This window comes from Neophocaena asiaeorientalis, unplaced genomic scaffold (genome assembly GCF_003031525.2).
Source record: "Neophocaena asiaeorientalis asiaeorientalis breed wild unplaced genomic scaffold, Neophocaena_asiaeorientalis_V1.1 scaffold30, whole genome shotgun sequence".
NCBI lineage: Eukaryota > Metazoa > Chordata > Mammalia > Artiodactyla > Phocoenidae > Neophocaena > Neophocaena asiaeorientalis.
Window position 1 is genome coordinate 10,625,453 of NW_020174923.1, and position 17,377 is coordinate 10,642,829.

Genomic DNA, 17,377 nt, shown 5'->3' on the forward strand with positions numbered 1-17,377 from the left:
CACCATTCTACCTACACTTAAAGTTCTTGATATTTTCTAGTTTAAGTCCTTTGTCAAGTATATGCTTTGCAAATATCTTCCCCCCTTGCTCATGCCCTTTCTGTCTTTAAGTATAATTTTAGAGGAGGAAGTATAAGATTGCCCGATTTCTGAGGTATAGTTCACATACCACACAATTTTACCACTTTAAAATGTACAATTCAGTACTTTTTAGTACATTCACAGAATTGTGCAACACTTACCTCTGTCTAGTTCCACATTTTCATCACCCCCAAAGAAGCCCTGTCCCCTTTAGCAGTCACTCCCTATTTCCACCTCTCAGCCCCCAGAAAACCACTAATCTGCTTTCTGTCCTATGGATTTACCCATTTGGGACATTTCACAGAAACGGAAACACTGTGGCCTTTTGTGACTGGCTTCTTCCAGTTAGCCTATTTTCAAGGTTCATCCATACTGCAACGTGTCAGCACTTCATCCTTTCCTATTGCCAAATAATATTCATGTGTACTTACCATATCGTTCAGTCGATGGGCACTTGGGTTATTTCCACTTTTCAGCTATTATGAATAATGCTGTAAACATTTCTGTCTAACCTGACACACCAGCCCCTTGTTTCAACACTTAGCCACCATGGGTTACAGCTGAACCCACCTGACCTGTGACGCGAGTGGCCCCAAGCACCTGCCCAAGAACCTCCAACCACGTGCGTCAGTGCCAATGTCCCATTGCTTCCCTCCCCGAGCCCCCAGTGATGCGCACTCCTTTCCTGGTGCTGGAGGACACTGGTGAGCTCACCTGTGCAGTCTGCACTCCAGACTACTGCCTACGCAGAAGGACGCCCTCAAAGGGAAGTATTCTAATTGCTCCTACTGCCCAAGAGCCAGGCTGCTTTCCAAAAAGTCTGTACCTACTAACGCCACCATCACGCCCCCCACACCTTCACCAACACTCAGGGTTAATGGTTATGAAAACATAACACTTCTGAATCACCCCCAAGGATACACATTTCCGTGGATGTTTGCCATTTCTTTGTTACCTTACTTGACAGCATCTCAATTAGGTTAAGTTTCTCAGGTGTCTTACCTTCTGGCTTGTTTCCTGCTTGCCCCTCCCTGAATCACCGATGGTGCCCTGTGCACAACCCCTCCTCAGCTGTGACCGGTAGGCTCATTAGTCCAGAGGAAGCCTGGCTGGTGAATCCTTCCTCCCGGTTATCTGCCCAGGGTGCCATCCTGCCCCTCTGCATCTGGGCACACAGACCCAGGCCAACCCAGAGAAAAGTATTTATGGTCTCAACTCCCCCACCTGCCATCCATAAGAAATGGGATTGGGTACCAATCTGGGTAAGTGTGGAGAGGCCAGGCAGCTTACCACTTCCATTTCACCACCTTAAAGATCAAAAAAGAGTGAAATGACTGCCCAAGATCATGCAGACAACAGGTTACTAGAAAAGCTGAGGGCAAACAAAAATTAGAAAGAAATACAAATTAGAGTTTATGGGAAAAGTTTTAAATGTTTAATGAAAAAGACTTAAAGCAATGCATTATTTACATGTGGGTAAGAAAAGGTGGCAGAATCTCCAAAGTTTGTCCTGTGGGGGCTTTGAGAAGAGAATTCACATAAACCCCATTAAACAGAAACTGCCCCTAAATATTTCCAAATTGATACAAAATAGGTGAACAGGCTCCAGCAAGCAGATTGTTCAAATCAGATCAGCAACTGAAAGAGAAGATAAACAAGAAGGAAGAATACAAACAAAGTGAAAATTTGTAAATTTAACTAAAGGCTCACAAAAGACTTCTCAAAAACAAAAGAAAAAAAAAGCGGGAAAAACCTCAAGTGCCCCAAACCAGGAACCAGTAAGCTCTCTCTAAAACAATCACAAATATGGATTTATTGTCTTACCGTTCATGGGCATCTCGTCAATCTGAGTGGAGTAGTACTGCTCAATGTCTCTGAGGATTCGGATATCATCATTCTTCACAAAATTAATGGCCACGCCCTTTCGGCCATATCGACCTGATCGCCCAATTCTTCAACAATAAAGCAAAATCACTTCAGTAAACATAGCAAAAAAGGTTTCAGTAAATCCATCAACAAGACTGAAACCAAAGAAAAACTTGTGCTGCCTACCTGTGTATGTACAGCTCTCTGTTGTTGGGCAGGTCGTAATTAATGATGAGGGACACCTGGGGCACGTCCAGCCCCCGGGCCCAGACGTCTGTAGAAATGAGCACTCGGCTGCACAAAGAAAGGCATTTGAGACAATCACCTTAGCATAAAAGGGTCAAACCAGCTACGAATACGTCAGGGCCCCTCACACTGGCCCCTCTGCAGGCTGAAGCACAAGGGACAGCACCAGAAAGCCACGTTCAGAAGGCGCGTTTGGTATATTTCATTACTTAGGTCATGTGTGCTGATAAAAAAAAAACAATTTGGCTATCTTTTACACTACTACATTTAATTTGTTTCGAGCCAGTCCCATACCAATAATTGGGAAGGACATTTTACTTTTGTCTAGCAAAAACTCAAGTACAGCAGCCTCACTGATTTTGGTGCAGTGTCTACAGTATCTTCAAATTAGAAATGCAACTCACACCTCTCTGTCCTTCACACAGGACAGAATCTGACACACCACAGACCCACACTATCCAATGCTGAGGCCACCAGCCCACCAAGCACCAGAGTGGCTGGTCTGAAATGAGATTGTCTTACGGTGTAAAATTCACACTGGATTTGAATACTTAGTACAAAAAAAATGCAAAAAAACCTCGTTAATATTTTTAATGTTGATTACATGTTGAAGTGATATGATATGTTGGGTTAAATGACATATGTTTACTTGAATTATATTTCTATTGGACATTGCTGATCTAGAAGCATTCAAAGTCTGAAGGGACAGCAGAACAGGAGAAAATAATCCTGCCAGATAATCACATATAACTGGAGCCCTAGAGGAAGAGGAAAGAATGGGGCCAAAGCACCAACAGAGGGGTAAGGCCAAGAGTCACAGAAGTGCCAAACGGAAGGAGTAAGACTGAATCACACATGGACTCATCAGCGTGAAACCACAGAAACAAAACAGACCTAAGAAGCAGCCTGCAGAGAAGACACTGTTCTACATGAGCAGCAGCAGGTGACATCCCCACAGGACCGACGCAACCAAGAAACACCAGACAGAGAGGGCCGACTGCACTAGGCCACTTCACATAAGGGATTAGAATGTCTGCAGAGTTTGGTGTCCACAGGACTTCTGGGACCGATCCCGCGTGGATTGCCTCCTTCAACACATCAGAAGGAGGTGTTTCAAGACGAAGCAGACATTTCCAAAGAAACTTAAACATTTTGTTATCAGCAGACCCAAACTAAATACAGAAAGACATTCTTCAAGCACAAGGAAATGCATCCCTGGGACTTCCCTGATGGTCTAGTGGGTAAGACTCTGCACTCTCAATGCAGGGGGCCCAGGTTTGATCTCTGGTCGGGGATCTAGATCCCGTATGCATGCCGCAACTAAAGATCCCACGTGCCGCAACTAAGACCTGGTGCAGCCAAAATAAATAAATATGTATATATATGTATATATTAAAATGCATCCCTGATGGAAGCTCAGAGATAAAGGAAAAACAGAAGAGTACTGAGTGTGGTCACTATGCAGCATTCATTATATGAATTATGTAACGATATAAAGCAAAAATTTCTTGTTGAGGTTGAAATATATGTAAATTAAAACACATGACAACAGTGACAGAAGTCTGGGGGGGGGGGTCACTGAAGTCAGGGTTTCAAGTTCTCTGTGCTCTCAGAGAAGATGGTAAAGGTACCAAGCAACCACAGCTGCTGATGACTCTTCAGGGTGACCACTAAATAACATAAAGAAATAAACATTTTCCAAAATAAAAAGTGGGGAGGGCTTCCCCAGTGGCGCAGTGGTTGAGAGTCCACCTGCCTATGCAGGGGACATGGGTTCGTGCCCTGGTCCGGGAAGATCCCACATGCCGCGGAGAGGCTGGGCCCGTAAGCCATAGCCACTGAGCCTGCGCGTCCGGAGCCTGTGCTCCGCAATGGGAGAGACCACAACAGTGAGAGGCCCACGTACCACAAGGAAAAAAAAGTGGGGAAAAGGAATAACAACAACAAAAAATCCAAACTAAAGAAAGAAAAAAGAACCACAGAAGAGAAATGACAAGTAAGATTTAAAACCAAATATATCAGTATTTACATTAAATGAAACTGGACTAAATGTTCCAGTTAAAAGACAATTATGGGCTTCCCTTGTAGCGTAGTGGTTAAGAATCCGCCTGCCAATGCAGGGGACACAAGTTCGAGCTCTGGTCCAGGAAGATCCCACATGCCACAGAGCAACTAAGCCTGTGCACCACAACTACTGAGCCTGCGCTCTAGAGCCTGTGCTCTAGAGCCCGTGAGCCACAACTACTGAGCCCACGTGCCACAACTACTGAGCCCACGTGCCACAACTACTGAAGCCCACACGCCTAGAGCCCGTACTCCACAACAAGAGAAGACACCACAATGAGAAGCCCGCGCGCCGCAACAAAGAGTAGCCCCCACTCACCGCAACTAGAGAAAGCCCTGCAGCAATGAAGACCCAACGCAGCCAAAAATAAAAAAAAAAATAGACAGCAATTATCATTAGATTAAAAGAAAAGGAAAAATAAAACCCAACTATATGCTTGTTGCATGAAATCCATCTAAAGCTTAAGTCTACAAACCAGAGGTGAAGGAAGAAAGGTGGTACTAAGGAGACAAGCGTTCAGAGCCGGTGCTGCTGGTCAGACAGAGCAGGATTCAGGACAAAAGCCCTAGTACAGAAGGGCAGACACTTCCACAGCAAAAGCTAAATCCTCCAGAAATGTAGTAATTCTGAACTTGTACACTCAGGTCTCTGGACCCATAATGCAAGAACGGACAGAACCCCCAAGAGGAAAACCGGCACTCTCAACACTGATGAAACAAGGCTTAAGGGAAAAAGGGTAAGGATGCAGGTTTGAGAAATACAGCTAGCAACTGAAATCCAACACCACACAGCACCCATCTTGTCTAAGCACAGAGAACGTTTGTAAAACGACCCCGTGCTGGGCCAACAAAGCAAGTCTGAATACACACTGAGGGGATGAAATCACACAAAGCGGGTTCTCTGGCCACAGTGGGATTAAGCTAAAACCAATACAAAAAGATAAACAGAAAATCTCCATTTATTTGGAAACAGAAAAATACGCTTCTAAATAAGGCAACCGACCTACGTAGTTAAGGCTAGTTCTCATCTCAGCCTATCCTATCACACAAGCAGTGGCTGCCCTGCTCACCAGCAAGTTGGTGACCTGCCCGAGCTCAGCTGTGGGGGGGAAAACTCGGGTAACACCCCGTAAATGCTGGCCCACAGCACCAGCACCAGGACCACAGCAGAGAGCTCAGCCAACCCACCTGGCACCCGACCGGAACTCCTTCATGATGGACTCACGCTCCTTCTGGGGCATGTCCCCATGCATGGATGACACGGTGAAGTTGGCTTCCCTCATCTTCTCCGTCAGCCAGTCAACCTACAGATGGAAACAACAGATGCTGCCGTAAGTTCACAAACCAGAGGCTGTATACAGGATTTCATGTCAATTACCTGCAGAACCAATTCGAATATTCATAAACAAGTGCTCTTAAAACTCAGGCTAGGGACTTCCCTAGTGGCGCAGTAGTTAAGAACCCCACCTGCCAATGCGGGGGACAGGGGTTCGAGCCCTGGTCTGGGAAGATCCCACATGTCACGGAGCAACTAAGACTGTGCACCACAACTACTGAGCCTGCGCTCTAAAGCCTGCGAGCCACAACTCCTGAGCCTGTGTGCTGCAACTACTTAAGTCCGCATGCTTAGAGCCCTTGCTCTGCAACAAGATATATATATATATATATATATATATAAACAAAACTCAGGCTAATCCTCACTGGCTGGGTAGAAAACTTAACTCTGCTCAGCAAATATCGGGGCAAAATTTCTCTTAAAAGACAATATGTCACTGTTCTCATTTGAAATTTAAGTTCAGAACTTTTTTGGAATGTGGTCCAAATCTTGTTCCTATTCCAAGAGGAGCTGCCAGGGTTCTCAGCTCTGCCGGCACATCAGCATCACCTGGGAGCTCAAAGAACGTGTGTCCAGGCCCCACCTGAACCAATGACCTGGAGCCTTCAGTCAAGGGACCAGATCAACACCCTGCACACGTTCCCTGGATACACCCGCTTGTCCACTCATCGTCCAGGGTGACTTTGAGCTAAAGGGCAGAGCCCAGTGGCTGCCCGAGGAGACCACGTACCCAGAGCCCAAAGCACGTAATTCTGGTCCTCAACAGAAAATACCTGACCTAAGTTCTATGAAAACCGATCTTTGGTTTTCGCCACAAGGACATTAAAGAGCCAGGATGGCCACGCACCTTCCTCTTGGTGTTACAGAAGATAACAGCCTGAGTGATGGTCAGTGTGTCATAGAGGTCACATAGCGTGTCGAACTTCCACTCTTCTCTCTCCACAGCCACAAAAAATTGCTTGATGCCTTCCAGAGTCAGTTCATCACTGGAGGACAAACACAATCCTGTCAACTCATCCTTCCAACCAAAACTTGAGGACGTGCGCAGGCCAGGGGCTGTTCCAGGCACGGGCCCAACCCCCAGCGGCCCAGGAGCCTGGGCATTAAACCCCCGCCCCTCCCGCCAGCCACATCCTCCTAGGAGTCGCCACTTCCACCACATGGGCCCAAGCCCTGGATCAGTATGAACCTTTAACCACACCTTGTATATGGTTCTAAACAAAATGTTCGGCTGTTCAATAGAATACACATTTTACTGCCAATGGTAAATAATTCCATCAATAAGTAAATACTGTCAGCAAATTTTTAAATTTGGAATTACTGGATCAAAGGAGACTATATAAAAGCTGGCTTTTCAAAAGAGAAAATTAAAAAGAAATTTCATGTTTTAAAACCCAAATACAACTATGCTATGTTTTAGTCCCACCTGAGAAGTAGGGCATCCTCACCGTTTCACCAAAATGCGGATAGGGTCAGTCATGAACTTGTTGGTCATCTCTAGGATCTCATGGGGCAGTGTGGCACTGATAAGCACCACCTGAGTGGCCGGGGGCAAGTACCTGTACACATCGTAGATCTGTTCTTTGAAACCTGGGATGAGGAATGAGACACACGGGGAATTTTTAAGGCTGCACACTTTGAAACAGAAGTTGCACATCAACTGTTCACATTTAACTGGATGCCGCACTGTGACTGTAAAGGTGCAAGATTTCACACGGAAGCTTCTTCCAGAGCTGGACCAAATTCTCACATCCCCTCTCCTCTCCCTGGTGTGCTCTAGGGATCAGAGCCCCACCCCAGAGTCCTGGATGCCAACAGGTAAAAGCAACAGAAACCTGAGCCCACAACCTCAGACCCTTGCAGGTAGTTTCACATCTCAGTTCCAGCTGCTGCTGCTCTGTGAGGGTATGCATCCACTGTGGCCAGATCTGCCACATTTTAAATAAATCCAGAGATCTAGATTTTTTTTTTTTTTTGCGGTACGCGGGCCTCTCACTGTTGTGGCCTCACCCGTTGCGGAGCACAGGCTCCGGACGCGCAGGCTCAGCGGCCATGGCCTGCGGGTCCCAGCTGCTCCGCGGCATGTGGGATCTTCCCGGACCGGGGCACGAACCCATGTCCCCTGCATCGGCAGGCGGACTCTCAACCACCGTGCCACCAGGGAAGCCCGAGATCTAGATTTTCACCAAAAAAATCTCCACTTAAAAAAAAAGCCGCTGAGCCTGCGCGTCCGGAGCCTGTGCTCCGCAACGGGTGAGGCCACAACAGTGAGAAATATACCTTAATTTAAAAACCTCCCAATTAAATAATGCAGCTAGTTTACATTATTTCATATGGTACAGGCTAAATAAAACCCACTGGCAAGCAGGACCTGGCCCTCGGGTCACCACACCACCACCTCTGCAGGACGGGTTAGGAGGCTGACGTGTGAGAAGGGGACAGGTGGCTGCGAGGTTCTGACTGTAGAGATCAGGGGGCCAGAAGCTACATTTCCGACATGTTCCCAGCTGACATAGATGCCACTGGTTCTGGAGACCTCACTTTGTAGTAACTGTACCTTTAACTTAGCTGAAGAGCAGGGCCTCCAGGTAAGGGGCCCAAGACAGAGGTGGGGTGGAGGGCTGCTCCAAGGGGTGGCATCAGCCTCTAGGCTCCTGAGAGAACTGCTCAAGAACCAGGGAACAGGAAAACGCTTGGGAAGAACCCCATGAGTTACTGGTGACTCCTGAGAAGCAAAATATCCCCTTCATGCCAGGCGACCCCAATGTCTAAGGGGACGACCCACCCGACCCCCTGGTATGGAAGTAAGACTGGAGGGGGGTGTGCAGGGAGGGGAGGCTTGAAGACACTGTGAGGTACTGCCCACAGCTGTTACTCAACCAAGGTGACAGCTGTCGTTATGCATTTCCCAGTTGCTGTGCTAAGAGCAAAACTGCTATGACTTACGGGTCCTCACATATTTGTCCTCACACGTTTTGGGAGAAATACATGAAATACACCCCAATTCTAGAAATTTACCTTGAAAAATAACTGATAAAAGAGTAAAAACAACCTGGACAACCAATAAAATACAACTAGTGAAATAAATTATGGAACATCCAAACCACAAAATACCCTACTGCCATGTAACAAGATTCATTCAGCTATCTGTTCACCCCTTCCCCACCACCAGGCATCTCTGCACCACATCCCAGCTCCACGCGGCAGCCATCTGTGCTCACCCACCACACAACGAGCAGTACCCCATCAGTTTGGCTGAAATGCTGTTGTTCTGGTTGTCATCAGTCTTACAAACCACTACCATAAAAAAATCAGAGTTTTAATGTTCCTAAGTGCACCCAGGGCATAACTGTTTTCCACAAAGAACATACTACTTATACTGAGCTCATTAGTTCCACATTTCAATTTTACACGGTGAAAATTTAAGAATTTTACATCAATAGAAAATGAATTCTTTTGTTACTCATACCTTTATTCAACATTTCATCAGCCTCATCCAAAACCAACATCTTGATAGCACGTGTCCTCAAACTTCTGCGACGAATCATATCTATAAAATCAGATTTTGAAATAAGTAGACCTCAGGCTCTAAGAGCCAGCCATTTCAACCAGTTTCCACAGCATTTCAGGGACCTTCCCTCCACTTCTTACAAGTTACTCAAATGCAAAAATCCACTATGTAGCATATCAATTTGAAAATGGTCCTCTATTGTTTAAGCACTCTTTATAGACAAAAGCAATTACCAAAGACACGCCCAGGTGTGCCAGCGACAACATGCTGTCCATAATCCAGTTTCCTGATGTCCTCCCCCACGTTGGTGCCCCCAATGCAGGCATGGCACTGGACGTTCATGTAGTCACCCAAAGCAAGCAGGCCCTGAATTAAAACACAGATTCATGTTCAAGGTCTGCCCCAAGACCGCTATGAAGTCCAAAACATCTGAGTTCCCCCAAAATGAAGATTGTTTCTATTCTAGTTTAAGATGACCACCGGGTATTGTTTATGCCATTATTTCTATCATAAAACTACAGAGAGCCCAAGTCTCCTCCTTCCACTCTTTTCTGCGCCAGAATGAAGTCAGTTTTACTGTTTTTTCATTATAAAAGCAGTATGTATTTACAGAAAAATAAGAAAATATATAAAATTCATAATCCTATCCACCCACAGATGCTATTAACATCTTAATAGATACACTTCCAAAATGTTTATACTATAAAAACAAAATAGTTACAATTATTTTTAATTTTTTTGGAAGAAAATTACAATTCTAAGATTGCAAAAAACTATTGGAATCACACAAGCTACACTAACAATGACTTCATACAAACCAGCAACTCATATGTGATTTATCACAAAATGTTAGGAATCAGGGAAAAAAAACCTGACAGAACAGAAAAACCGGATTAGATTAAGTCAATCAGTTGGCTTGAACAGCGTGGGGGTTAGGGAGGGAGGTGAGGTATGCCGGCCCACCTACTGACTGCTCAACTCCAGCTTAGTCAGATATCCACACAGACTTTACAATCAGCCCTCCCTAACCTTGGATCCAACCAACTTCGCATCATGTAGTGTTGTAGTACATATTCATTTCTTAAAACCTGCATATAAATGGATCCATGCAGTTCTAACCCATGTTGTTTAGGGTCAACTGTACTTGCAAATACGACAGTGCCATCTTTAACTGTCTTACCTTCTGGATCTGTACAGCTAACTCTCTCGTTGGAGCCAAGATCAAAGCTTGGGTTTCACGAACCTGGTAAAATAATTTGTCGGAAAATAGAGAATCTCAGTATCTTCACGGTAGATTGCACTAATTCAGACTCAGATCTATTTTGAATATTATCTCAAGTTAACCACACATCTGATTTCAGGTAAGCGAACCTGAATGTTACTTAAATTGCGTATCCAGTGATAATGGGTATACTGGTCAGGATTCTTGTTTACAGACAAGAATTTCCACTAGTTAAAAAAATCTCCCGGTTTACAGACATAGAAAACAAACTTATGGTTACCAAAGGGGAAAGGGTGGAGGGAGGGATAAATTAGGAGTTTGCGATTAAAATACACACACTACTATGTAAAAAAAGAGATAACCAAAAAGGACCTACTGTATAGCACAGGGAACTATATAGATCTGAATCACTTTGCTATACAGCTGAAACTAACACAGCATTGTAAATCAACAAAATTTCAATAAAAATTTTAAAAGACTTTCAGTTTAAATACAAGGAATTTATGACAGGATATCAGCTCAGATATTAGTGTGCACTTAAGATTCTCTTTAAAAATGTGCTTAATCAGTACAACCAGAGATGTTTAAGAACTGTACTTCTTGAACACTGTAGTTACAGAAGGTAAAGGAAGTATTTCCTAGGATTAAAGAGAAGTTTAAGATTACCTGAATATCCAAACACTGGAGGACAGAAATACTGAAGGTGGCTGTTTTGCCTGTACCAGACTGAGATCTAGTAAAGAAAACACAGATAAATGCGATTTAGAGTGATGGGCTACATGCCACTGCTCCCATTCATGTAACCCCCGCCCCAGCAGTGCTCTGAGGAGATGAGCTGCAGAAGCACTGGGCAGCTTTTTCCAAGTCGATTCCCCCACACCCCCTGACCAGTATCTTAACTGCAAGGTGGTGGGACTCAGGCATAATGTCACAACTTTTAAATCACGGGTGATAAGGACAGTAAATGTGGCCTTTGCAGCAGGGGGTGACAGAGCTGCAGAATCTATAGAATGGGTGTTAGAGGTGGCAAAAAAAAGATTCCCCTTTATATAATTCTTTTCTACGATTTCAGACTTTTTTTTTTGTCAATGAGTCTTTAAAAATTAGGCAAATAGGGAATAATGTTATTAAAAGAGTATTATATACTATTCCATATGCCAAATAATAGGTTAAGTAAGTAAATCTGGCTTAAAAAAAAAAAAAGCTTTCTAGAGTGGAGGATGCAAAACTAAAAACAAACAGCCCATAGCTGAAGTCAAGGCAAGAGCTGGTAACAGCATCTGAATGAAGAAGCACTGAACTACATTGCTGTGCTAACCAGCACCTGACTCCCCCTCTGCATGAGCAGACTTACTGTGCAATGACATCTCTCCCTTTAATTATCTGCTTAATAGCTCGCTGCTGGATTGCTGATGGTTTTTCAAAACCTGTAAAAACAGAAAAAATGAGCTCTAACCACTAGGACAGCATACTTGCAACCATACACTGGAGCTCCTTGTGCCGAGCATGTTAGCTTTTTAAAATTCCCCACCCCCTCCTAACCCAATGTCCAACGTACTAAGCTCTCAAGAAACAGTGCTGAATGAAGTAGGCTGAAGTGGATTTTTATACTAACATACCATCTTATTTATACAGACACAATCTCTAAGGAACACTGTTGCAAAATAGAGACACCCCAGTTAGGTTAAAAAATGCTGGTGGTTACTCCTGGAGAATGGGGTGAGGGAGGCTCATATTTTACTCCAATTACTTGTGTATTGTTTGACTATATTACAATAACTTGCACTAATGGGGTTTTTTTTGTATTACTTTTTAAGTTAAAAAAAGGAATATAAACCCATCAGTGCTGTAGTCACCACTCCCCACCAGCAGTAAGTCTGCAGGTTGTTTGTTATCACCTACAACCCCATTTCATCTACTCCTCCTGCCTTGATGCAGCTACATGAACTACAACACCACCCCTCTACTGTCCAAGTAAACAAACAAAACTTTATGTACAAATAATGTACTTTAATTAATTTTGGTAGTCTTTTAAAATGTAGTACAATTTCCCATCTAACACAAAAGCAAATATAACATGATTTAAACCCTCAGGATGACCCAGCAAGTAGATGGGAAACTAAAAACAGTGTTTTAGGGCAGGGACGTCCTGGGCGCCAAGAGGCAGGCAGGGCTGTCGGCCACACGATGAGGGCCAGCTGCAATGGTTCTTCACCTCCCATTACCTCCGTACCTTCTCTGTGCTAGACTGTCATGACATCATGAACTGTTGGATAAAAAAGATGTCGGTCCCAGTCCCAGGCATTAAGCATAGATGCTGATCACGCCCATCTACATCCCAAACCCGAACTCTTCCCAACTGCCTCCTTGACATCTCCTACTGGATGATTTACAGGTCCCTCAAGCTCTCCTCATTCAAGAAGAGCTCCCTCGAGTGCTCCCCACCTGAGGAGAGGGCATCATCACCTGCCCAGTTACTCAAACATCCAGGACTTTCATCTCCTGCTCACATTCAACCCATCAGCAAACTCTGTTAGTACTCCATCTCCACCACAATACCATCATCACTCCCCTGGACTGGAACAAAAGCCTAACATCTCCCTGCTTCCTCTCCTGCCTCACCTCCCCCCATATCCAGACACCCAGGACCACCTGTGACTGTAAATCTGATCCCATCATTTCCCTGCTTAAAACCCTCCAATGGCCTCCCACTGCCCTTAGAAATAAAATTCAAACTCTATCACCTCGCACCATGCTTTTCAAGATCTGCGCCCCCCCCCCCAAAAAAAAAACTCGCCCCCAGGCTCCCAGGACAGGGAGATTCTTTCTGTTCCTGGAATGCATAAGGCTCCCAGCTGCAGGGCCCTGGCACCAGCTGCCCAGTTCTACCATAATCTTCTTATAACGGGTTCCTTAGCCCAGATCTCAGCTCAAATGCCAGCCCCTCCTGGGAGCCCCCCTACCTATGTGCTCTATTTTAACTCTCTCCTCTCGCCAATCACGCTTGATTCCGTTATCCCGCTTTATTTTCTTCGTAGCCATTACCACTGACTATATAATCCTTCTCCCAAACATAACAAGGTCCCTAAGGCCTGCCTGGTTCACTGCTAAGCCGCCAGTGCCTAGAGCCGCGCACGTTCCTAGCACCTGGCAGGTGCAAGACAATCATCTGCTGAATGAGTGACTCCGGGGTGCAAGGAGGACCCTGCAGACCTCGCGGGACGCTGCAGCCCTCGCGTGACCCAGCATGGCACCCCGCCGGGAGAACAACACCCGAACCGGCCGACACAGACGGGGGTGGGGACACGTGCTGGGGGCAGGGGTCGCCCGTCAGGGCCCCCGGGCTCGGCCTCAGCCCCGACCCCCAGCCCCGCGGCGGCCGAACTCCCAGTCTCGGGAACCACCCCCGGCTGGGCCCCCCGCCTCCCCGCTGGCGCCCCAGCCCGCGGCCCGAGCTCACCGACCGTAGGCGTAGATACCGCGCAGCAGGTCCTCCCGCAGGCCCATGGTGTCGAACGTGGGGGTCACGTCCACCTCCTCACTGGTCTCGAATTCCACTTTGGTCATGTCTTCCTCTTTGAGCAGCCGCTTCCGCGCCGAGCCCGAGGTCGCCATTGTAGCCGTAGCCGCCATGATTCCGAGCAGGCTAAGAGCCAAGCTCGCGGCTCAGAGGAAAGCGGAAGCAGGGCCCCGCGCCGCCGCTGCCAGGAACTGACGTCAAGCACGAGCGTGCGTGCGTGCGTACGTACGAGCGTGCGTCGGGGCCAAGCCTCGGAAGGGGCGGGGAGCTCCTGGTCACGTGAAAGGGAAAGGGCGCCTGCTGCAGGGAAAGGGGCGGTGCTGCGGCTCTTGCGCGGGAGGGGCTCCCGCGGGATCTCGCGGAACCGTGCTCCGCCCACCCCTACAAACGGTGTGGAGGCGGCAGGGCCCAGCGGTTCGCACTGGGTGTGGTACTGCTGGCCTGGCTCTCCGGCTGATGTAGCCCTTTCCAGTTACCGGATCCTCCGCGCGGGACGGTAGACCTGGCGACCCTGCAGACGGGCTGCGGACCGCGCCAGGCGCCCCTGCTCAGGGCGGGGTCTCCAGGCGGCCCTGCTTCGAGTGGGAACCTGGACACGGGTCCCCACCGGTACCCATTCCTTCGTGTGTACGCATTTTCCGACGTTGTCGCCGGCCGGGGACGCCGGCAAACGCATTACTACTCGTTATCACTGCCGCCCGATGGAAATCCTCACTGCACATTGTCTACTTTTGCAAAGTCTGGAATCTTTAACTGCCTGCTTGCCAGCTTTCACTTTAACACCCCCAGGCCGGTTTTTAACCCCCTAAGGGAAAAGCCCCAACCCGGGGTCGAGTGTGTTGGGAGAGTAAGGGTCCTGCGACGGCCCCCGGCACCAGGACCCCCAGAGCTGGCCGCGTGACCTTGGGCCGCGCCTTCCTGGACTGTGCGTCTGTTCATTAAGGCCCTGGATTCCGCGTGTCTGGCGGAGGTGCTGAGAAATCCTGCCCTTCAGAAAAGATGACCCTGGAGGTGACGGCTTTCGGTTGCCCTGTAGAATATTTCCAGTTATGCCATGTTACCCTAAACTTCTTTAAGTGCCTCTAAATATCCGGCTCCCGAACCACCGTCACCACCTGACGCGCGTTCATCTGTGTTGTGTGAAAAGAGCGTTTTTAACTTTGTGAAACTTATACTTGCCCAAGCGCGAGCTCTGTCCTTTCTCATTGTTTGCTTGCCTCGCATCACTGGGCACATCTTTCATCTCTTAACAGCCTCTTTCCAGGACTGCTTGAACGCTGTCCTGTTGTGAAGGTTAATTTAGTGAAAACTTTTAGCGGTAATCATTTTATCCACTAAACCAGGCGCACTTAGAATGCAGAGGTTTGCAGTATGTTGACAGCGAACAAGGAAATGGGGGGGTCTTACTTGCCCTGAAGCTCTTGCCCTGACTTTGGAATATGTCCAGACCTTACAAGATAATTGACCTGATAAACATGCCTGATAAGGATGCCAGTATCAGTCAAATATTTATAAATTTGAATTTCTTTCTTACACTTTAAAGTAAATAAAATGCAAATATAAGTTCTTATGTCTTCTCACTCCACAAAGAGTTGAGTTATCCACTACCCTCTCTGAAGTTGCCCACACTCCGTTTTGCAAGCTGTGCCCTAGGGCTGTGTCGTGAAACGCACACAGGTTTCAGACTTAGTATAAGAAAAGAATGTGAAAGACCTCATTAATAATTTTTATACTGATTATGTGTTGAAATGTCCATATTTTTGATACACTGAGTTAAAATATGTCATTTAAATTAATTTCACCCATTTCTTTTTACTTTTTAAAATATGGCTACTAGAAACATTTTAATTATATGTGGTATTCCTATTGGATGGTGCTGCTCTAGGTACTTAACAGCATGTGAGATAACCTTGCCAAGGGTATGGGGAAAGAGTAAACTGAAGATAGCTGACTTTATGAATCTGATATCAATGGGGAGGGGATGAAATTATTGCACTCTTCTACTAAGTTTGAAGAGGATGATTGCCTCTTTTGTACTTACCGAGAGATTTTTGATCTTATTCATTATCCCCCTGGACTTGTCTCTTGCCTTCACACATTTATATTTTATGCCATTTTCCTGGCAGTGTCCCTTTCGCTCAATGTCTGAATTCACATCTTAAAGCCCTCTTTCTTTTGTTTGACGCCAATAACTTTTTAGACCACAGTCCATGAAGATGACAAGAGTCAGGGGTGGGCGTGGGCGTGCTGTGTCAGGGAACAAAGGTCTCAAGTGAAACAGTGGCAACCAAGCCGACTTGACCTTAGTCCTCCTTGAGGTTCCGCTAATCAAAGGGGTTGACCCCTTCCCCAAGATAACGACAGAAGGGGCAGGTCCACCGGGAGGCCTCTTTGGGATGATAAGGAGTGTCCCTGCACTCTTCCAGGAACTAGGAGCTGGCAGTGGGCACAATAGGTCATAGAGAGCCATGTTTTTATTACGCAGGAAAGAGGGATCTGGGTAATTGCAACCAGGATAAGAGCTCCTTTCAGGAGAAGAGGTTTTTCTCTTTTTTTCTCAAACACGGTGCCAATTTTCACAAGGCCTGTACGATGCTCACCAAAGGTCTCAGTGTCACTAAGATCCAAGATCCGAAATGCACTTTGCTTTTTTTTTTTTTTTTCCTTTTTTGTGGCCTCGCCAGGCAGCATGCAGGATCTTAGTTCCCCGACCAGGTATCGAAGCCAGGCCCCCCCCACCCCCTGCAGTGAGTGGACGCGCTGAGTCCTAACCACTGGACAACCAGGGAATTCCCTGAAACGTGCTTTGCTTTATCAATGGCAGGTGAGAATAACCTATGCAGTCGTGTGTTGGAACATGCCTGGCTCTTCTCCCTATTTGTTGAAATACTTGCTCTGTGTAGCTGTGTTATGCTGGACCTAAGCTTCCACAGTTGACCCTTGAGCAACATGGGGGTTGGGGGCGCCAACTCCCTGCATATTCGAAAATCCAAGTATAACCTTTGACTCCCCCAAAACTTAACTACTAATAGCCTACTGTTGACCGGAAGCCTTACCCATAACCTATAGTCGATTAACACGTGTTGTATTTATATGTATTATACACTGTATTCTTACAATAAAGTAAGCTAGAGAAAAGAAAATGTTAAGAAAATCATAAGGAAGAGAAAATACATTTACAGTACTGTATTGTAATAATCGATACCCCAAGTTTACATTGTCTGTTTGAAACAGAGCAGGACACAATGGTCCTTCCCCTCTGTCCTCCATTTGCCTTTTGTCTGTGGTAAAACTTTAGCCAAAGAATAAGTTAAATCAAAGTGGGAAAGTGCAGAAACAAAAAATCGTCCAAGACTAAATAATGATAGTATAGTCATTAAACAAAGTCAAGGACCTTTAGTTCCTCCACAAGGGCTGTAGATAATATTCTGAGCCGTGTCCTGTGAGCTGTCTTATAGATGCTGAAGCCCCACCAGGTGGAAGAAGTTAACTACATGATGACCAGACTGTAGCTGCCACAATCCTGAGAAT

The 17,377-nt window shown here is 46.3% G+C and overlaps 1 protein-coding gene across 1 annotated transcript; it reads right to left on the reverse strand.

The window, feature by feature from the left end:
• Positions 1-1,493: 1,493 nt before the first annotated feature.
• Positions 1,494-14,017, reverse strand: EIF4A3 (eukaryotic translation initiation factor 4A3). Its single transcript, XM_024761129.1, has 12 exons — positions 13,791-14,017; positions 11,681-11,753; positions 10,993-11,059; positions 10,285-10,347; positions 9,338-9,470; positions 9,063-9,143; positions 7,042-7,183; positions 6,441-6,579; positions 5,446-5,561; positions 2,134-2,241; positions 1,906-2,033; positions 1,494-1,719 (listed from the first exon to the last, which is right to left on the reverse strand). The coding sequence occupies exons 1-12, from the start codon at positions 13,957-13,959 to the stop codon at positions 1,703-1,705; spliced, it is 1,236 nt and encodes a 411-aa protein (XP_024616897.1). The 5' UTR covers positions 13,960-14,017; the 3' UTR covers positions 1,494-1,702.
• Positions 14,018-17,377: the final 3,360 nt, after the last annotated feature.